A 23183-nucleotide genomic window follows, 5' to 3' on the forward strand; every position below is an offset into this window, starting at 1 on the left:
CACTTCCATATGGGCTCCAACACTCTGTACTACTCTTGCTCCCCTCCCCCGTGTGAATGCACTCCTCACTTTGAACAGCCTCCAATATCCCGTTTTTATGCATGTGCCTGTCTTGCTTGGTTCTTTCTCATAGCTTTAGGATTAAATCATTCAGAAAGGGAAAGCACTTTTTATATAAAAAATAAAGGAGGTTCTTTTTTATATAAAAGTTTTGTATTTCTTAAAGTGGTTTTTAAAATCAAAATGATATTGAATGCTCGTCCCTGTATTAGTGGATAATAAACTATTATATTTCAAATAGATGAAATAATAATAAATTATAATTCTACACTTAATCTGCATCCCTCTGCCCCCCTTTTCCAAAAAAAAATCAAGCTCAAGATGGGAAAGGAGGACAAAGCAAGAAGTGCAAAATATCTTTAGTAATTTTGGTTGACAGTAAATTTAATCTTAGTTAACAGAGTGATGTGGCTGCTAGAAGAACTAATATGACCTTAGGATGCAGTAATGGAAGCATAAAGCCTAGGAAGACCTGTGTATCCTGTTCTACTTTGGCTTTCCCTTCTAACACTGATAAGGAAAGCTAGAATGTGCTCAGAACAAAGGGGTAGAATGATTAGGGAATTGAAAACAAACCATGTAATAAAAAGATTGGGAACATATAGTCTGCTGAAGACTTTGGGGGCTTTCTTTACATAATTGGAGGGATTTATACTTTGTGGAGGATTAGATTTCTTTTGTGTGACCTCATAAGAAAAAACTGTCCAAAAGATGGGAGTTAGACAGAGACCAATTATGGCTTTATAAGGAAAACTTTTAAAAATCAGAACTGATCAAAGATAATGTAGTGATTTACCTATCAGAAAAATTTTGAATCTCGGTATTTACCTGGTACAGATGGTTAGATCATTTGACCCTCTCAGCTCATTTTTAGCCCTATGGGCTTATGATTCTGATATGTCTAATTAAAATACATTATTTTTTACTTTGCCATATGTTCGCTCTGCTACTTTGTGAAATAGCTTTAAATGTTAGAATATTTCTAAATTCAGGAATAGACACACTAGCAACTGAAGTATCATGTAGGGTTCATGCATTCAACATCAATTTTTTTTTAAAGATTTTATTTATTTATTAGAGAGCAATCAAGAGAGAGGGAGCAAGAGAGCATAAGCTGGGGGGAAGCAGAGGGAGAGAGAGAAGCAGACTCCCTGCTGAGCAGGCAGCCCAGCACAGGGCTCCATCCCAGGATGCTGGGATCATGACCTGAGCCCAAGGCAGACACTTAACCAACTGAGCCACCCAGGGGCCCCTCAACATCACTTTTATTTGGAAAACTTTCATATTTCTGTGCTTTTCTTTAGAGGAATGTACTGTTCTACAGCCATGCCAGAAATTTACAAAGAAATAATCTTCATGAAAATTTGAATAAGATTTAAAACTGTTTACCTGTTAAATAAATGAAGAGAAAAGACTCACCCACCAAAAGAGAGACTCTCAGCAGTTAGGGAAAAAATGCTAAGGCAAAGAGGGGCAGGGTCATATACCCTAAGAAAATGAAATATCCTTTGAGTGGATAATGCTGTAATTAGATGGAAAATAGGGAAGTTTTTTGCCTTTTCTGTTTGTAAAGGCAGTATTCTTGGGAAGAGTTTCAAAATTTGTTCATAATTGTCAAAAAATTAGAGTATAGTTTAATATGGAACATTTAAAGTACACACCAGTTTAAAAGGGTAAGTACTAAAATATTAAGCTGAGCAGGAACAAAATAAAATTTCTGCTTGTGTTTGGTTTGCCTTCATCAAAATTTCTGCAAATTTTATTAAATATGATCTTGCCCTTTTTATCATTATAAAAAATATATGCCATTCATACTTATACACCATTACAATGATTTTCATGTCATGAAGAAATTTATTGAAATAGTAAAGAACAGAAGAATGTTAAGTAAAATACTGGAAGTTATACTGGCTTGTTTTGTTTTGAAGAGAAAGGTTGATAGTTTAACAGTGAGATAAATGATAAATTAAAAAAAATCAGGATTTCCTAGAATCTAGTTGAAGGAGAACATTGGTAGTCATAAATTCCATTATCATTTAAAACATTGAACAAAAAGAACTTTATATATATCAGAATTTCATTCCCTTTTGAGTCTGAATAATATTCTTTTGTATGTATATACCACATTTTGTTTATCCATTCATCCATCAGTGGATGTTTGGGTTGTTTTCACCTTATGGCTATTGTAAATAATGCTGCTGTGAACATGGGTGTACAAATATCTGTTTGAGTCCTGGCTTTCAGTTATTTTTGTGAATATACTCAGAAGTGGAATTGTCTGATCAGTGGTAATTGTGTGTGATTTTTTGAGTACCACCTTACTGATTTCACAGCAGCTGCACCGTTTTACATCCCCCAACACTGTACAAACATTCCAGTTTCTCCAATCCACACCAACATTTGTTTCCTTTCTTTTCTTTTTCCTTTCCTTTCCTTTCGTTTCATTTCGTTTCCTTTCCTTTCCTTTTCTTTTCCTTCCTTCCTTTTTTTTTTTTATTATAATCATCCTAATGAGTGTGAAGTGCTGTCGCATGGTTTTGACTTCCATTTCTTCAGTGGTTAGTGATGTTGAGCCTCTTTTCATGGGCTTATTGGCCATTTGGTATCTTCTTTGATGAAATGTTTATTCAACTCCTTTGTCTGTTTTTGGGTTGGGTTTTTGTTTTCTTGTTGAGTTTTAGGAGTTCTTTGTATATTCTAGATATTAATCCTTTATCAGATATATGATTTTCTGATATTTACTCCCAGTCTCTGGGTTGCCTTTTCACACAAGTTTTTAATCACAACTTTTTAATTTAATTTAATTTCTTTAAAGATTTTATTTATTTATTTGACAGAGAGAGATAGCGAGAGAGAAAACACAAGCAGGGGGAGTGGGAGAGGGAGAAGCAGGCTTCCCTCTGATCAGGGACTGACACGGGCTCGATCCCAGGACTCTGGGATCGTGACCTGAGCTGAAGGCAAACACTTAACGATTGAGCCACCCAGGTGCCCACAAGTTTTTAATTTTAATTTGTGTATTTTACACATTGTGCTTTTGGTGTTATATCTCTTCAATTAGTTTTTAAGTCTTTTTTAAATGTATTTTTCGTTCTGAGTTATTAATATTTTGTTGAAGAATTTTATGTTTCTATTCATAAGGGATATTGGCTTATCATTTCTGTTTATTATTCTTAGTCTAATTTTGTTATTGGATAATACTGGCCCCATAAATAATGAATTGGAAAATGTTTCCTCCTCTGTTGTCTAAGAGCTCAAGTAAAATTTCTATTATTTCTTCTTCAGATGTTTGATGAAATTCGCCATTTAAACCATCTAGTCCCAGCATTTGCTTTGTGTGAAGTTTTTTTTTATAGTCTTATTTCTTTAATTTATTTTCTGTTTTATCTTGAATCAGTTTTGAAAATTTGTGTTTTTAAAAGAATTTGTTTCATTTTATCTAAATTAATTTATTGATGAGTTGTTTCTGATATTCAATTATTTAATTTCTTTTGGAACTGTAGTAATATCTTTTCTTTTATACCTGGTATTGATAACTTTTATCATTTCTCTTTTTGGTGTCTCTGGTCAGACTGGCTAGAGATTTATCAATTTTACTAATCTTTTTTATTGTTGCTTGTTTCAAGTATTTAAATTCTAGTTAGTTATTGTATGGTGTAATATTGGTTTCAGGAATAGAATTTAGTGATTCATTACTTATATATAACACCCAGTGCTCATCACAAGTGCCCTCCTTAATACCCATCATCCATTTAGCCCATCCCCCACCCACTTCCCCTCCATCACTCCTCAGTTTGTTCTCTATAGTTAAGAGTCCCTTATGGCTTGCTTCCCTCTCCTTTTGCCCCCTTCCCTTATGTTCATCATTTTTGTTTCTTAAATTCTACGTATGAGTGAAATCATATGGTATTTGTCTTTCTCTGATTGACTTGTTTTGCTTAGCATAATACACTTAAGCTCCATCCACTTTGTTGCAAATGGCAAGATTTCATTCTTTTTGATGGCTGAGTAATATTCCATCGTGTATGTGTGTGTGTGTGTGTGTGTGTGTGTGTGTGTGTGTGTTTATCTATCTATGCCAAATCTTTTTTATTGTAGTTTTATAAAGTTTTTATTTAAAATGAATTAATTAACATATAGTGTATTATTAGTTTCAGAAGTAGAATTTAGTGATTCATCAATTGCATATAACACCCAGTACTCGTTATTTCAAGTGCCCTTCTTAATACCCATCACCCAGTTAACCCATCCCCTCACCCACCTCCCCTCCAACAGCCCTCAATTTGTTTCCTATAGTTAAGTGTTTCTTATGGTTTGTCTCCCTCTCTGATTTCGTCTTATTTTATTTTTCCCTCCTGTCCCCTGTGTTCATCTGTTATGTTTCTTAAATTCCACATATGAGTGAAATCATGTGATAATTGTCTTTCTCTGATTGACATATTTTGGTTAGCATAATACCCACTAGTTCCATCCATATCATTGCAAAAGGTAAGATTTCATTTGTTTTGATGGCTGAGTAATATTCCATTGTATATACACAACACATCTTCTTTATCCATTCATCTGTCGATGGACATCTGGGCTCTTTCCATATTTTGGCTATTGTGGACATTGTTGCTATAAACATTGAGGTACAGGTACCCTGTGTTTGTATTTTTTTTTTTTTAGATTTTATTTATTTATTTGTCAGAGAGATAGAGAGAGTGAGCACAAGCAGGGGGAATGACAGGCAGAGGGAGAAGCAGGCTCCCCGCTGAGCAAGGAGCCCGATGTAGGACTTGATCCCAGGACCCTGGGATCATGACCTGAGCCAAAGGCAGACGCTTAACCAACTGAGCCATCCAGGTGTCCCACTATGTTTGTATCCTTTGGATAAATACCTAGTAGTGCAATTGCTGGGTCATAGGGTAGCTCTATTTTCAGCTTTTTGAGGAACCTCCATACTGTTTTCCAGAGTGGCTGTACTAGCTTGCATTTTCACCAACAGTGTAAGAATGTTCCCCTTTCTCCACATCCTCACCAACATCTGTTGTTTCCTGACTTGTTAATTTTAGCCATTCTGACTGGTGTGAGGTAGGATCTCATTGTGGTTTTTTGACTTGTATTTCCCTGATGCCGAGTGATGTTGAGCATTTTTTCATGTGTCTGTTGGCCATTTGTATGTCTTCTTTGCAGAAATGTCTGTTCATGTCTTCCACCCATTTCTCGACTGGATTATATGTTTTTTGGATGTTGAGTTTGGTAAGTTCTTTATAGATTTTGGATACTAGCCCTTTATCTGATAAGACACTTGCAAATATCTTCTAGTAATCTGTAGGTTGTCTTTTAGTTTTGTTGACTGTTTCCTTTGCTGGGCAAAAGCTTTTTATCTTGATGAGGTCCTAGTTGTTCATTTTTGCTTTTTTTTCCCATGCCTTTGAAGATGTGTCTAGCAAGAAGTTGCTGTGGCCGAGGTCGAAGAGGTTGCTGCCTGTGTTCTCCTCTAGGATTTTAATGGATTCCTGTCTCACATTTAGGTCTTTCATTCATTTTGAGTTTATTCTTGTATATGGGTAAGAAAATGGTCCAGTTCATTCTTTTGCAGGTGGCTGTCCTGTTTTCCTAACACCATTTGTTGAAGAGACTTTTTTCCATTGGATATTCTTTCCTGTTTTGTTGAAGATTAGTTGACTATAGAGTTGAGGGTCCATTTCTGTGTTCTCTATTCTGTTCCATTGATCTGTGTGTCTGTTTTTGTGCCAGTACCATACTGTTGTGGTGATTACAACTTTGTGATACAGCTTGAAGTTCAGAATTATGATGCCACCAGCTTTAGTTTTCTTTTTCAACATTCCTTTGACTATTCAGGGTCTTTTCTGGTTCCATACAAATTTTAGGATTATTTGTTCTGCCTCTGTGAAAAATATTGATGGTATTTTGATAGGGATTGCATTGAATGTATCGATTGCTCTGGGTAACGTAGATATTTTAACAATATTTGTTCTTCTAATCCATGAGCATGGAAATTTTTTCCATTTCTTTGTGTCTTCCTCAATTTCTTTCATGAGTGTTCTATAGTTTTCAAAGTACAGATCTTTTACCTCTGATTAGGTATATTCCTAGGTATCTTATGGTTTTTGGTACGATTGTAAATGGGATTGATTCCTTGATTTCTCTTTCTTCTGTCTCATTAGTGTATAGAAATGCAACTGATTTCTGGGCATTGATTTTATATCCTGCCACTTTGCTGAATTCCTATATGAGTTTTAGCAATTTTGGGGTGGAGTCTTTTGGGTTTTCTACATAAAGTATCATGTCATCTGCGAAGAGCAAAAGTTTGACTTCTTTGCTGATTTGAATGCTTTTTTTTCTTTTTGTTGTCTGATTACTGAGGCTAGGACTTTTAGTACTATTTTGAACAACAGTGGTGAGTGTGGACATCCCTGTCGTGTGGACATCCCCATCCTGACCTTAGGGAAAAAGCTCTCAATCTTTTCTCACTGAGGAAGATATTCGCTGTGGGTTTTATATATATGGCTTTTATGATATTGACGTATGTTCCCTCTATCCCTATGCTGCAGAGAGTTTTAATCAAGAAAGGATGCTGTGTTTGTGAAATGCTTTTTCTGCATCTATTGTGAGGATCATATGGTTCTTGTCCTTTCTTTTATTAATGTGGTGTATCACATTGATTTGCAGTTGTTGAACCACCCTTGCCTCCCAGGAATAAATCCCACTTGGTCGTGGTGAATAATCCTTTTAATGTACTGTTGGATCCTACTAGCTAGCATCTTGGTGAGAATTTTTACATCCATATTCATCAGGGATATTCATCTGTAATTCTCCTTTTTGGTGGGTCTTTTGTCTGGTTTTGGGATCATGGTAATGCTGGCCTCATAGAATGAGTTTGGAAGTTTTCTATATGCCAGATCTTCTTTATCCATTCATTAGTTGATGGACATTTGGGCTCTTTCCACAATAATTCTATTGTTGATATCAATTTAATTGCTCTTTACTATTAGCTTATTAAGTATGTGTCTTTATTTTAATGTTGTTTTAAAACGTTAGTGGTTCTAAGATTTACAATATGCATATTTAGCTTATCACAGTCTACCTTCAAATAATATTACATTTAACATATAATTCAAGAATCTTAAACTCTTTACTCTCATTTCCCCATTTTCCTTTATGCTGCTGTTGTATGTTCTTTATTTCTCCATTTCTTATAAAGCCCACAACATATTGCTTTAAACAGTTACCTTTAGAAAATTTTTTTATTTTTATTTTTTTAAAAAGATTTTATTTATTTGTCAGAGAGAGAGAGAGAGCACAAACAGGGGTAGTGGCAGGCAGAGGGAGAAGCAGGCTCCCCACTGAGCAAGAGCCCAATGCTGGACTTGATCCCAGGACCCTGGGATCATGACCTGAGCCAAAGGCAGATGCTTAACCGACTGAGCCACCCAGACGTCCCTTTAGAAAAATTTTTAAATGTGAAAAATGTTTTCTATTCACTTACATATTTATTATTTCCAGTACTCTTTATTACTTTTCATAGATTCACGTTTCTATTTGGTATTTCCTTCCTTCTGAAGAACTTTCTTTAACATTACTCATTGTGCAAATTTTTTGGTGATCAATTCTCACAGCTTTTGCTTGTTTGAAAAGTCTCTATTTTGTCTTTATTTTACTTATTTTTTTTAAAGATTTATTTATTTTTGGAGAGAGAGAGAGTGCGTGCAAGTGGGGGGAGGGGCAGAGGAAGAGAGAGAGAGACTTTCCAGCAGACTTCCTGCTGAACGGGAACCGGACTTGGGCTTCGACCCAACAACCCCGAGATCATGACCTCAGCCAAAATCAAGAGTCAGATGCTTAACTGACTGAACTACCTAGGCACCCCTGTTTTGTCTTTATTTTTAAGATATATTTCATCGGGTACTGAATTCTAGGTTGTTTCTTTAACACTTTAAAGATGCTGTTCCATAATTGTTTCTAATAGGAAGTTTGTTGTCTGTCTTACCTTTGTTTCTCTGTATTTAATGTGTCTCCTCATCCTCCCCTGCTGCTTTTAAGATTTTTTTTATCACTATTTTTTTTTTAAGCAGTGTAATTATGACTTATCCTGTTGTGGATTTCTCTGTATTTATCCTTCTTGTAATTCATTGACCTTCATGAATCTGTGGATACTTTTCATTGAATTTGGAAAAATTTTGGCTATAATTCTTTCAAATGATTTCTATCTAACCCCCTTTTTTCCTGGGACTCCAATTACATGTTAGTCTGCTTTATACTGCCTCACAGATCACTGGTATTCTATTTATTTTAATGAGGGATGAGAGCTTTTTGTTTTCTGTGCTTAATTTTGGAGAGTTTCTTATATCATTATGTTCACAGTCTTCTGCAATGTTTAAACTGCTGTTAGTTCCATCCAGTGAATTTTTTATTTCAGATATTTTTTCATGTCTACAAATTCCATTTTTAAAAATATTTTTCATCAATCCACATTGTGCTCATGTTTTCTTTTAATTCTTTTAGCATCTTTATGACAGACTATATTTTCCAGTATGCTCACATTCTTTTCTTTTTTTTAAAAGATTTTATTTGAGAGAGAGCGCACATTAGAAAGCACCAGAGAGAACATGAGAGAGAGCATGAGTGGGGGGGTGGGGAACAGACGGAGAGGGAGAAGCAGATTCCCCATTGAGCAGGGAGCCCAATGATGTGGGGCTCGATCCTAGGACCCCAGGACCATGACCTGAGCCAAAGACAGATGCTTAACCAACTGGAGCCACCCACGTGCCCCACATTACTTTCTGTTGCACATGCCCTTCTACAACTTTGCTACTGCCTAATCAAGAGATGGCATCTATGTCTCCTCACTTGAAACTGGTCAGGCCCTTGTGGATCTGTTACCTGAGAATATGGATGTTATGACACTGTTATTTCTAAGCCTGGGTCATAAAAAGTATACAACTTCTACCTTGTTTTCTCTCTTTTATGTGATTATCTCTCTGATACCTGTCTACCATTTTGTGAGAAAACCCACATCAAATGGAGAAGCCCATGAAGAAACGAACCAAAGGCCGAAGCCTTAGCTACTTAGCTCCCAGCCAATAACCAGCACCAACTTTCCAGCCATAGTACTTAGTTGTCTTGGAAGTAGGTCTTTTAGATCTCAAGTCAAGTTGCCACACCTGATGCTATGTAGACTTTCCTTCTGAGCCCTGCCCAAATTCCAGATTCATAAACAAAATCATGATTATTTTTTAAGCCAAAAGTTTTGAATGATTTGCTGTATACCTGTAGGTATTTATATTTTCTCTCTTAATTCCTTATCTTTTCATTCTGTCACCTCTGTCTTTTCCGTATCTTTATTGACTGTTTTTTTCCTCATTGTGGGTCACATTTTTCTGATTCTTTGTAGTAACTTTTGATTGGATGCTGGATTTAGTAAATTTTGTTGAGTGCTATGTATTGTTTTGTTTTAAAAGAGGATTGGACTTTGTTCTGGCAGGCAGTTAAGTTACTTAAGAATCAACTTGATCTTTTTGAGGGTTGATCTCTTTACAGTGGGACTAGAGTAGCTTTTACTCTCTGGTGGGGTTCAGCAAACTTTTTTTGTAATAGGATAGATAGTAAATATTTTAGGCCTTGCAAACCTTATTTTAGGCTGTTGCAGCTGCTCAAATTTGTTATGCAAAGCAGCTGTAGACAGTAGGTAAATGAATGGGTGCTTCTTTGTTTAAATAAAACTTTATTTACAGGAATAAGTGGTGGGCCACATTTGGCCTGTGAGCACTGTTTTGCTGATCCCTGCTCTAGGGCAGGAGTTCTTTAACTTTTTTGGTTTTAGTACCACTTCAAACTTTTATCTAGGTCTCCAAAGATCTTTTGCTTATTTTTTATATATATCAGTATTTACCATATTAAAATTATAGCTGAAGAATTTTAGAGTCTTTATTCATCTAAAATTAAATAATGATTAACCTATTATATGCTTGGATAAATAACATTTTTTAATGAAAAATAACGGTTTCTTCCAAAACAAAAAATAGTGAGAATAATGTTATTGATTTACTTTTTTAGTGTGAATGTCTTTTGTGTCTGGCATAAGAGAGAACAGCTGGAGTCTTATACGTGCTTCTTCATTAAATCTTTTGCAACATCCCATTTCAGATAGCATTTGTAACACTCCATTGTGTACTTATAAGAGAATGATTCTGAAAAAGGCAAATAACATCTTGGTATTATTAGGAAGATAGTTGTGACCTTGGTGATCCCCCGAAAGGGTCTTGAAGTCCTCCACAGGTCCCCAGACCACACTTTAAGATCACTTATGTTGGGCAAGATTAGCCTCAAGTATGCTAAGGCTTGATCCTTCTGGGATCTCAAATGAATGTGCTAGATATTTGAGGAAGTATTTGTACTCTGCACTTTGGTTGTTGGGAACTCTAGTGATTCCCTACCCTTTGTGACCTCTGGGAATTGTTTAGCTTACTGCTTCCCAATAATTGTTCCTTTCCCAGCAACTGCTGTTCTTTGCTTGTCTTTGTAGAGTTTCACCCTGTGCATGTACAGGACACAGTGCAGACTTTTGGAGTTTTTCCATGGGATAGCTCCTTCCTCAACTTAGTGAGACTGAAAGATTCTCTTAGGCTGTGCCCTCCCTGCATTGCAGTCGAGATTGCCTTCAGTCAGAAAGTGCAGTTGTTCATTCATATCCATTCTCACAGGATTCTTAGTGGTGCCTGCTGATTGTTGTTTCATATGCATTGTCAGCATTTAGTTGTTTATGGTGGGGGGAGGGGCAAGTCCTGTAGCAGTTATTTCTTAGTGTGCAGACATCTCTGATTGTTTGGGTTTTGTTTTTAACCATATCTGTTGAAACAATTACACTGAGGTCTTATATGTCCTATTAAAACGATATTTGTTGTCTTAGCCTTCAGTAAAAACTTTCATTTTAGTATTCTGTTCATGTTGATGAAAAATAACTTTTACACAAAGGGGACATTTTCCACCATTGTATGAGGAACAGAGAAGAATGTAATCATTTATTATATATGTAAACCATTTGTTTGCCTTTTGTTTTAGGCAAGTATGTGGGCTCTTTATGTCTCAGCCTCTTAGTAATAATGTATCTATCTAGCATGTTAACAGGAAATGATGAACAGAATATTATAACTACTTTGTTTTTTAGTTTTAAGTCTTGGACCTCAGGAGTTAGTAGGTACTCTTACATACGGTAGTCATAGAGACATAGATTCAAATTCTGGCTCTGTGCTCTACTAGATATGTAAATGAGACTGGTTGCTTACCCTGAATCTGAGTCCCTGTTTCCTTATCTGTAATATGGGCATGGTAATGCTATATTAAATAGGAATGAGAACTTCTGGTAACAGAGCTGCTGCTGCTGATGATTTTTGTGTGTGTGTGTGTGTGGTAATAGAGTGTCTAATAACAGTGCTTTAACCAAGGTGGAAATTTATTTTCTTTTTCTGTTCATATGAGAAGAACCTGGCAATTCAGGAGTGGTATGACAGCCCCACAGTATATGTATTGTGAACCTAGATTCCTTCTCTTTCCATTCTACCATTCTTAGCTCAGGAGTTATATCCTCAAGGTCACCTCCTAAGTCAAGGTACCTACTGGAATTCTACCTCTCATGTTCATATCCCAAGCAGCAGGAAGGAGTAGGTGAGAGAAGGTAAAAGGGGTATATCTTCCTTTAAAGAAATGTTACAAAATATGGCCATTTTATTCAAATCTTACTGGCCATAACTTAGTCATGTGGTTTTATCAGGCTTTAAGGGAAGCTAGGGAATATAGTCTTTTAGCAGGATATTATGAAGAAGGAAGGGAAAGGGACTGTTAGGTTGGCATCCAGGAGCATCTGTCACTATTGTCTTCTCTTGAAATTTCATGGGTTCCCAGTGAGTTGAGAAATTATCCAGGAGTCAGCAGGTGGAGACCAAAATATTACCCTTGTAAAACTGACAAAGCTGATTCTTGAGAAAGGGGCTTACATCTGTAGTTAAGTATGTTTCCTAATATTGAACCCTAGCATTAAACAGACTTGTCCATCCAGTCCATGAAAGTGCTAGGCCAGGTAGAGCCTGTCCCTATTAAATTTGTGGCATGAAGGAACAAAGTCAATGTGTGTGTCCTGTCAACAGCTCTTTCTCAGCAGAAAGGGAGGGTGGGTGAGGACTAGAGAGGCTGGGAGTGTTACTTATGTCATCAGAAATGGGAAAGTGTTACCCTTTCCCTTCTCCCTTCCTACGATACTTTATCCTAAGAGTTTAGCATGATGTTTGGCATTGAGTAAGCATTCAGTATATGGTGCTTATTATTATAATGATGATTTGAGCAATTTGAGTAGCCACCATGATGTCTCAGAATCTATGCATTTAATCTTCCCACATATGTTGCTGTTTGACGTGTAACATGGTTTCTGTGTAACATTTTTTTTTTTTTTTTACTTCACCATGAGATAAAATTGGTAAATAGTTTTAAAAGGCTGTATAGGTACCTTTTAGAGTAACAGTTTTTAAACTTTTGGTGAGGTCGCAGTTTCATTTGCAAATGTAATGAAATTATGTAGATAGCATAAATTATACATATGCTTTCTGGGAATACATGGATCTTAAGAATTTATGGCAGATAAAATTTAATGAAGTACAAATACCTCCATATTACTGTAAACTGGTATCAATGACTGTTGAATAAGTACAATTAATTAACAGGAAGTTGAGAGTGGTTAAGATCATGTGAGGCAGATGGACAGACACATATTTCAACTCCAACTATGCCCACCTACTAGTTATTATTAACCCGGGTGTTACTGTTTTTCTTGTTTTAAATCAGTAAAATGAAGGTGATAATAGCTTCTATATCCAAGGGAGAGGAGTAAATGAAATAATACATATAAAGCCTTACTTCTGGGCCAGAGTATCTACTTGCTCTTTTTTACTGTTGCTGTTGTTTTTATAGTCATTATTGTTGTTACCCTTCTTTGCCTTTCTGACCTCACTCTGATTATCTTGCAGGTTTCAGTGACTAAGTTATCTTGAATTTCATAACTCGGAGATAAAATTATTCTGAGCAAACAGCTTGGTCCTTTAGATCTCTTTTTGTTTAAAAAAGAAAAGCAAAAGTCCTCAAGAGTAATCTTCATGATCTTTGATCTCTCCATAATAAGAAAGAACTTTCACAGCCTGCTTCTGGCTCATCAGGGAAACGATCTTTTGTGTGCCCTTCAAAATTTCCCCTTCTTCCCTTGCTTCTTCTCATGTCTCCTTCCTGGCCTACCAGAAAGAGAAAGATGTCAGTTTGATACCTCTGGCCTCTTCTGAAAACCTGGTAAGGGTATTTATCCTGTCAGCAGTTCCTGGGTATTTAGTGTTTTACATCTTGATCTGTCTTTATTATTTGAGGAAAAGTCCTTAACTTTCCCCATTCCTTTCTGATGAATAGCTTGGGCTATAGAAGTTTGGTCCCCTCACTAAGAGCTACAGATCCCCTGCTGTTTTTATAGGTTGACTTTTGACACAGACTACTTCTGTTCAAGGAGCTCATTGTTATTAAGTTAGTGCCAGTTTATACCAGAACTTAACTTTTAAAGCACATTTAAATAGACTTCTTAATGGTTTCTTTTGGTTGATGTTTAAAATTGTCTAGTGGTTTTTTTTTTTTCCTAATGACCCAAATAGCACATGCTCAATGTAAGAAAGTATTCAGAAAATATATAAATCATGAAGGAAGCTCTCCCATAGTTCTACTCCACCGAACTAGTCACTTCTACTTTTTTTTATATGATTCTATCTATCTATATATATATAAATATATGTAACATATATACCTATACATACATATAGGTTTATATGCCTTTAAATTTTTTTTTGTTTTCCCCAAAATGCGATCCTTCTGTATGTATACTGTTTTGTATTCTGCTTTTTTCCCTATGTATGTGTGTGATTGTTTTAAATAGTTGTATAGGATTTCATAGAATAGATATAATTTACTTAGCTAATTCCCTATTGAGATGGATATTTAGGTTGTTTATGATTTTTTAGTAATTTAACTGAGGATGGTAAACATTTTTCTGCATCCATTTTTGAGTAGTTGTGTTTTGTTTTTTTTTTTAGTGCATTCTTAGAAGTTTAATTCATGTGTCAAAGGCTGTGTACCTACTAACTGGTTATGAAAGTAACTTTCTCTAATCAAATTTGGGTATTATCAGTCATTTTTAATATTTTTCAGTGTGATAACAAAACTAATGTCTGAGTGTTTTAATTTCTATTTCTTTGATTTTAGAGATTAAACATATTTTCGTGATTTTTGGCCACTTGCATTTTCCTGAGATTAATTTTGTGTTATGTAGTCTTGCTAATCTTCCTAAAATATGTATATTTTAAAAACAGCAGAATTTTATTTCTTGTTTTAAGAGATTATATTTTAAAATTATAGTATTATATATGCTATAAATATACTTATATATTATAAAATTATATTACAAATGATTTTGTTTTTGCTGGACTTAATTTCTTACTTAGCTAGTTATTTTCAAGTATTGACATAGGAAATTAAATAATTAACTAGTAAAGAAAACCAAGCTTGTTAGAATAATTTATTTGTCTAAAATACAAATGAATTGGACTGAAATTATTAATGCTTATTTGCACTTTAAGGTACCTATTTTGGTTTAACTCTTTAATTTGATCACATCTGGTTCTTGACCATGTTCTAGATAAGAGATGCCTATATAAATGTGTATCTGTATTTTTACTTGTTTACTTGTTAAAATGAAAGGAATTGGAAATTGTTGATTGAAGTACTCATTTTAGCAAACTGTGATCAGAAGATGCTTGGATATAATCCTTCCACATGATAAAGAACATGTTTTTATTTTATTGCTTTTAGAAGAAAAACAACAGTGAAGACATTATGTATTTATGCAGACTACAAATCTGATGAAAGCTATACTCCAAGCAAAATTTCAGTCAGAGTAGGAAATAATTTTCACAATCTTCAAGAAATTCGGGTATGTCTTTCACATTTTAAAAAATATGTTATCCTGTTACTCTTGCCCTTTAGAAAATAGTGACATTTGTAGACAGATTAAAATGTTAATACATAAAAGGAAAATTATTATTTAAGAAAACACTTTTAATTTTTTATATTTAAAAATTTTTTTGAATTCTGATTGTCATCTTAGTTTTTTTCCAGTGTTTTATTATGGAAATTTTCAGACATACAGAAAAGCTGAATTGTATAGTGAGCCCCAGTATACTCACCTCCTAGATTCTATAGTTATTAATGTTTTGCTATATTTGATTTATTATTATCTGTCCATCAATTCATCTAATTTTTATACTCATTTCAAAATAACTTGCAGATATTTGTATCTACCATCCCAAATACTTCAGCATAATATATGATAACTGGAGTTATGAATATTTGTTTCAGGTTTATTTTTTAAGGTATAATTTATATGCAGTTTCCACAAATCTTAAATATATTATTTGTGAATTTTCACAAATGCAAACATGTGTAACCCTGACTCCTATTAACATATAGAACATTTTCATTACCCCATAAAATTCCATTATATCCCTTCCCAATCAATCTCCATGTCTATCCTACTCTCAGAGGTGTTGTTCTAATTTTGTTTGCTTATTCATTCATCCATCTATTCATTCATTCATTCATTATATAGATCAGTTTTGCCTGTTCTAGCATGTCATATAAAGGAATCACAGATGGTGTAACTTGTTGTAAGGCTTCTTCCATTCAGCCTAATTTTTTGACAATCCATCCCTGTTGTTGCATGTAGCAGTACTTCATTTTTTTATATTCCTGACTTACACTCCATTGTTTGAATATACCCCAATTTATTTATCTGCTGTATAACTTTTTGAAGCTATTAGGATAATGCTTTTGTGACCTGAATGTTATTAGTCCCCAAATATTTACATTTCAGAGATATTTTCAATAAGTTTGAACTTTGTACTTGTAAAGTTCTGGCCCTTCACATTTTTTCTTGTCAGAAAGTCATTGAGCTCAAGTAATCATTAAAATCTTTTAAATTAGGTGATTCTGAGAGATCTGAGAAGCACCTGTGATTTTTGAAAGACTTCCAGCCAATTTGTGGCCTGGACTCTTATTTGACTTAGTGTTTATAAGACCCTGTCCCTACATTTATATTTCTTCCCTGAGTTAGTAATAAAATACTTAGTAAGAATCACATATACTTTCATTGTTTACTCATTAAATGCAGTGTTGTTTCCTTGTGAAATTTGTTTGTGTTGACAAATAAGAATAAGTAAGGACATTGTCGCCCACAGATATTTTGTTTTTTTGTTTTGTTTTTTCATCTCCTTTGAGGTAAGTTTGCAACTTTTTTGAGATGACCACCTGGTCTTATTCTAGTTATCTTCCTTTAATTTTCAGGGATGATCCTATACATTTTCTTGACTACTAATTTGTCTTTGAAAAATCATGCTAAGATATTCTTCTTTTAGTTTAAAAATATTTGTGTGGCCATACTGGTTAATATGTACTTTCCATGCTTGAATAAATTCATAAATAGATTAGTTCTTCATTTTCTTTGTAAGTTTCTTCATTTAACCCAGTGCTTTTTTCATTCAGAATATTTTAGATTCTTTTTATTATAATTACATTGAGCCTTTTGCTAGCTCTTTTAGTCATATGATACATTTAATCAGTGTTTAGCGCTTTAAGGACTTGAGATATACTTTGTTAAACATTTTGTATTTATCACATGATTGGGTTACTCATAGTGAGCAGCCTTTTGGGAGCAGAGCTGGCTTGTTTTGGTTTAAAATTAAAGGTTTATCTTATAATCCCTCAGGCAGGTTGAATTATATGTGACACTGAAAGTTTTGATCCAAGATGTGTGTGGCATATGTTCGAAATGTCCACTAGATGTCACTGTTGTCCTTTAATTGCTAGTCTCATAATCTAGTTAATAAGACCTTAAGTAGTTAGTCTTCGTTGTAACTCGTTTTTCTCAGAGTATATATATTCAAATATTCTTTGATGCATTTTGGGAAATGTACATATTCATACGTGATTTCTAGGTTTATGTACTAAATATATATTTTGTATTCTTTTATAAATTGGACAAAGTTGAAATGATATTTGGACCATTTCAGAATACTTTTAATCTAGTTTTTGCTTCTATTATATCATTTAAGTACTGAAACATTAGCCACATAGAATAAGGGCTTTTTTAGGTAGTCTCTTAATTTTATTCCAAGTATGTTTATATTTCTGTGTAGTGACCACATAGCCTCATGAGACCAGTAATACTAAATATTACCAGGTGATAATGTAAGTTGTTTTCCTGAAAAACTTAATGAACATACTGCTTTTCTGCCACAGTTCTCACTAAGGAACCATAATTTTTGGATTTTGCTTTAAAATATTAGTGCCGCCTTTGCAGCTCAGGATATAAAGTATACTTTCTTTTAATTATACATCTTTCTATGTGATTTATTCTGTTTACCTTTTTTCTAAGTTAAAGAAATAATTTGATATTTTGTTTTTTAAGGGAAGATAAGCAGATCATGCTTTTATTTTCTTACATTACTCCTGTATAGGGATATAAATTGTTATTTTTTAAAAATCTTCTAACTCAGATACTAAGACAAATGATTAAAATAGTGTTAACTTTTATGAGGTTTTTAGAGCCATCGTTTCATTAGTTATAGGACTGATTTAACTGAATGGAAAATCCAACTAAATCTTTTTATATTTTTCCATGGAGGGTTGCCCACGGGAGGGTGTAGTGTGTATTGGAGTGTTTAATGGGTTTTCCTTTTTTACTAGAAATTATGAATTTGTTTACTTGAAACACTCTAAAAACCTATTTTCTGTCATTTTATTATTGATTTGAGTTGGTAACTTTACAAAAATTTAGTTCAGGACAAGAAAAGCTAATGGCTACCCCCTATCTATCAAAAAATTATTCTTTTTCTATCATATGTTTTCCTTCATTTCAGTTATAAAACACACTATTCTATCTTGATCTTTGTAACCTCTGTTGAAAAATCTCTAAGAAGAGATCAGTCCTTCCCTTTACTCTTCTAGAATGCATATTTCAATCTCTATACCTGAGGAGGGACTTATAATGGAAATAAAGTTTAGACTCTCTGCTTATATTATACTTACAAGATACTCAAACTAGGTTTCGTCAAATAGAATGCCTTTGATGCCAAAACTTCTCTTGAATAACGTCCTTGATAACATGATGAATTCATTTATGCCACTCATTCTACTTTTTTGTTTTTAAAATTGTCCATCCTATAGATACTGGGAACCAACAACCTAAGAACATTTCATGAGATGCTTGTGATTTATTGCTTCTACACAAACTACTTTTTTTTAAATTTTTTTTTTTTTTTTACACAAACTACTTCTATGTAGAAGTGAGAACTTAGCATTTCAGATTCTTTATGGCTTTATCTACTCAAAACACTTCATCTCAGTTGTGTTACTTTTGTGCAGGAAGTCATGTTCATCATATTGAGGAAGTTATTCAGCAGAAGTTTTCAAATAAAGATAAATGCTTTTAAAATTTTTATTTATCTATCTACCTATTTAGTTAGGTTTATTTTTTTCAAGTAGGTTCCATGCCCAGTGTGGGGCTTGAACTCACGACCTGGAGATTGAGAGTCCCAAGCTCTGTGGACTGAGTCAGTCAGGCCCCTGGCTTTTAAAATTTTTAAATCATTTGCCTTTAGCATTATGTTTTGGTTTAATGCTGTTTTTTTCCTTTGCCCTCAGAAGGAAAAATATGTGCGAAGGAAATGTTTTGTCATTTAGCGTGAGAAACCAAAGAATATCTTAGATGTAACCATTTTAACATCGTAGAAAACATCTCCAGCTAAAATTCAAGAAAACTTAAAGTCCTTTTCAGTTTGCCAACTAGTTATTTACCTCTTTAAAAACGATTATAGAAATTTTTGTACTTAAATATGAAACTAAAGTGATTTATTAGACGAAGAATGACAGCTCTCAAAATTATTTCTATACAGTTCTGTAAAAAACAACTTGTTAACTGAAGGTTAAGTAGATATTTTCAGCATATGTGAAAGTTGTCCTTTGATTCATTGTTAGCATTTTGCTTCGAAAATTTGTGACTGCAAAAGGATAGAATATTAATGGAGCACAAGATTGTGCACTTAAGTGAATTTTAAGCTTTGTTTTTGTCTTCAGATAATAAAGCTGTTACCAAAAGATTTTTTTTTTTTAAGAGGAAGCTTGAAACAAGTCTTCAGTGTTAAGAGAGTTGTAATGATATTTTCTTTTCTTCCATGTGGGCGAGCCTTTTGGCTCTCTTCCTTGTGTCTTGAATCAGTAGCATGGCTATGGGAGTCCATATTTGGTACTTTGACAAAAGTGGTTAAAAAGTCAGCCCTTCTGTTAGCATAACATTTACTATTATAATTTGAGTTCTGTTAATGTGTGTGGTAGAGTAAGAAGATGCAGACAAAGTCTCTAACTCTATCCAGCGATCTTAAAATCTACTTATATTTACTTTCTGATGAGGGGTCTGTTTTAAACAACTTGATATAAAGTGGAATGATTTAGGCGGTACCTATAAACATAAATTGGTTTGATAGGACAGTGTTTAATTTATTGAACCTTTGGAAAAAAATAGTTTTTGCTGAATTTAGCTAGTTTAAAAGAAAATGTTTTTAAAAATTAGTTTTTATAACTGACCCTGGGACATCTTTGAAATGAGTGTGGAATATTTTGTTGTGATACACATAATTTTTAGGCCAGAAATGTTATCCTCTCTTATCCCTCTCAAAAAGTAACATATGCAATTTTTAAAAAGTTATTCGTGATTATATACATTACTTATTTCCAAAATGGAGTTGAGATGACTATGCATTTGGGGTTATTTCCTTTTGAATCTAAAATGTTACATAGTGGAATATTATGTATATATTTTTAAAGATCTTATTTATTTTGAGAGAGAGAGAAAGCAGGGGAGGGACAGAGGCAGCGGGAGAGAGAGAATCTCAAGCTGACTCCACACTGATGTGGGGACCCATTCGGGGCTCGATCTCCCGACCCTGAGATCGTGACCAGAACCAAAACCAAGAGTGGGACGCTTAACTGACTGAGCCACCCAGGCGCCCCTATATATATTTTTAAGAGATTAATATTCTTTTATCTCTTGTTTTTTTTGTTTGACCACAAAGACTGTAGAGGTATAATCTGGCATACCCGTTACAAGACAGACTCATGCTTTATTCAGTAGATATTTATTTATGAACTGCTAAGTGCCAGGCACTATGTTAGATACTGGGGATACAGTAAAGATAATCACTGTTTCTGCCCTTAAACACTTCATAGTTTGGTGGAAAAGACAGGCAAATAAATAAAAAATTACAATAGAGTCTAGTAAATACACGTGGCGCTGTGGGAACACAATGGAATATTAGGACTAAGCAATGTTTTAAAAACTTTTTCTAAAAGAAGTGATGGTTCAACTGAATCTTAAGGATAAATAGAAAGCCTCCTCAGGTGGGGGATCAAGTGGAGGCATTTTAGAGGGGGCACAGCATATATAAAGGTCTAGAAACAGGAGAGCATGGCATAGTGGCAGAACTGCAAGTAATTTAGTATTTTTGGAAGCTGGGTAGGTATGGAGGAGTGGCAAGAAAGCCTGAAGAAGTGTTTATTCATTCTACACATTTATTGTGATGGTAATGGTAATATGGCCTCTGTTCATAAGGAGTTCACATTCATTCGGGGAACAAATGTATAACTGTTACAGTGAAAATATATAGGCAAAAATCAGATTGTGCTTACTGTCAGACTTCTAAGGAGTTTAAACTTTAAATGAGGAGACATTGATAAAATTTAGTCTTGGCAATGCTGGGGCTGGAGCAATGTGAAGACTGGGTAGGTAGTATCCAGGTGAAAATTATGAGGATTTAACCAAGGCCATGGGAATTGTATTCAAAAGAAAGGGATGTATTTGAAGTAGAATCAGCAGAGTTTGTGACTGTTTGTTACCTAGGGTATACTGGGAGTATGGGTGGGTGTTCAAGTAGGTGGGAGAGGGCATCTAGAATTCTTCTCATGTTTGGCATCTGGTTGTTAAGGAGGTGTACAGAGTTAAGGAACACTGGGGATGGAGAGAAAGGTTAAGCTAATGAGATTAGTTTTTGTCACTGATTTCTGGTATTTTTTCAGATGGAGGGCTTTTCAGGGGGTAGTCAGGTAATTGGATCTGAACCCGAGGGAAAAAGTCTAGGTTAGAGGTGTAGATTTGAGAATTATCAGTGTGTAAGTAGAAGCTTAGGTGTTTGTTCTGATTCATTCAGTGAACGTGTATAGTAGAAAAGAAGACTGCCAGGGCTGGAACTGTGGAAATGCATGCCAGTATTCAAGGGCTGGGAAGAAAAAGATGATGCAATGAGAAAAAGCTGAGAGGAACTGCCAGTGATGAGAAGAAAATCAAGAGACAGTGTTGTCTCAGAAGCTGAGAATGGTCAGGAGTATCCAGTTAAATAGGGACTGAAAGCTTCCTGCCTAAGCCTGTGTTACATGTTTTAATAGGCAATTTATTTAATGCAATCCTGTACTAAGGTGGCTTCTGCAAGTAGTTTAATCACTCTTTGGAGCAATAGTTTCTGCATTTATAGATTGGAGACTAATGAAATTATTTAATAACAGGAATTTAGCTTCTCCTACTCTAGTATTTGGGCCAAGTAAGAAGATTCTGAAGGGGATTCTTGTTTTGTTTCATAATGCTTTGAATGGGAAGGTTTTATACTGTGGATGCACACAAACTTTGAAGTGGATGAGGTACTTTTTTTTTTTTTAAAGATTTTATTTATTTATTTGAGAAAGAGAGAGCACATGAGATGGGGGAGGGTCGGAGGGAGAAGCAGACTCCCTGCCGAGCAGGGAGCCTGATGCGGGACTCGATCCCGGGACTCCAGGATCATGACCTGAGCCGAAGGCAGTCAACCAACTGAGCCACCCAGGCGCCCTGGATGAGGTACTTTTAAGAGCATTGTGCTGTAGAGTCGCTTTTCTCAAGTGCTGTTTTGCAGAGGTTATGGAAGAACTGCACTGTTTCTTGTAGGCAGAGTGATAGTAGTAACAGCCAAGGGCAAAGAAAACAAAAAACAAAATTAAAAACCCTTTATTTAATCGTATGGCAGGATACAATACAACAAAAATATGCACTTATGAAAATGAAAATGCTGTGGTTTCAGAGATACAGATTATCAACCCCTTTTATATAAGGAAAGCCTATTGAGTGAGCATGGCCAGCTGAACAGGGTAGGGGGAGGCACCTGGCTGAGAACTTAGCACAGTGTCAGAAACAGTAGACCTCTAATATAAAGTTGTCAAATAAATATACCAGAAGTCAGTCCCTACGCTTGCCACTGATCCATGCTTGTGTAGTTTGCTTCAAAAAAGATTATTTGGGCAAGCCTGATTCCTTCTCTCAAACATTAAAAAAATTTTTTGTAATTGTGATAAAAAACATAAAATTTACCATTTTCACATTTTTAAGTGTATAGTTCAATAGTATTAAGTGTATTCACATTGTTGCACAACAGATATCCAACATTTTTTTCATCTTGCAAAACTGAAAATCCTCATTTTTCCCTCACCTTAGCTGATAACCACCATTCTGCTGTCTGTTCCTATGTATTTGGCTACTTTAGATACCTCATGTAAGTGGGCTCATACTCTTTGTCTTATTGTGACTGGCTTATTTCACTTAACACAATGTCATCAAGGTTCACCCAGGTTGTAGTAGGATATCTTCCCTTTTTAAGGCTAAATAATATTCTACATTATGTTCATCCATCCATCTGCTGATGGACCTTCCACAAGAGGTGTGAATAACGCTGTTATGAACATGAGTGTGCAAACATAAATATCTCTTTGAGACCCTGCTTTCAGTTCGTTTGGGTATACCCAGAAGTGGGATTGTGGAATGAGGTAATAGTTCTATTTATAATTTTTTGTTTTTTTTCCAGAAATATGACTCACAAGAAATAGGCAAGTTAGCAGCAAGACTTGATACAGAGAGATAGTGATATGGAGGGAGTGGGAAGGTGAAGGGCCATGTGCATTCTGACGTT

At 34.8% G+C, this 23183-nt stretch overlaps 1 protein-coding gene across 2 annotated transcripts in view; it reads left to right on the forward strand.

The window, feature by feature from the left end:
• The window catches only part of ANAPC10 (anaphase promoting complex subunit 10), an 85161-nt gene that overhangs the window by 25846 nt on the left and 36132 nt on the right, over positions 1 to 23183 (forward strand). For both annotated transcript variants that reach the window (XM_028102345.2, XM_028102346.2), the window contains exon 4: positions 14956 to 15076. In XM_028102345.2, the coding sequence (XP_027958146.1) occupies positions 14956 to 15076 (121 nt within the window). The remainder of the gene's footprint in view (positions 1 to 14955; positions 15077 to 23183) is intronic.

This window comes from Eumetopias jubatus, unplaced genomic scaffold (genome assembly GCF_037043125.1).
Source record: "Eumetopias jubatus isolate StellerSeaLion01/CBP00866 unplaced genomic scaffold, mEumJub1_p1.0 scaffold_2, whole genome shotgun sequence".
In the NCBI taxonomy this organism is placed as follows: domain Eukaryota; kingdom Metazoa; phylum Chordata; class Mammalia; order Carnivora; family Otariidae; genus Eumetopias; species Eumetopias jubatus.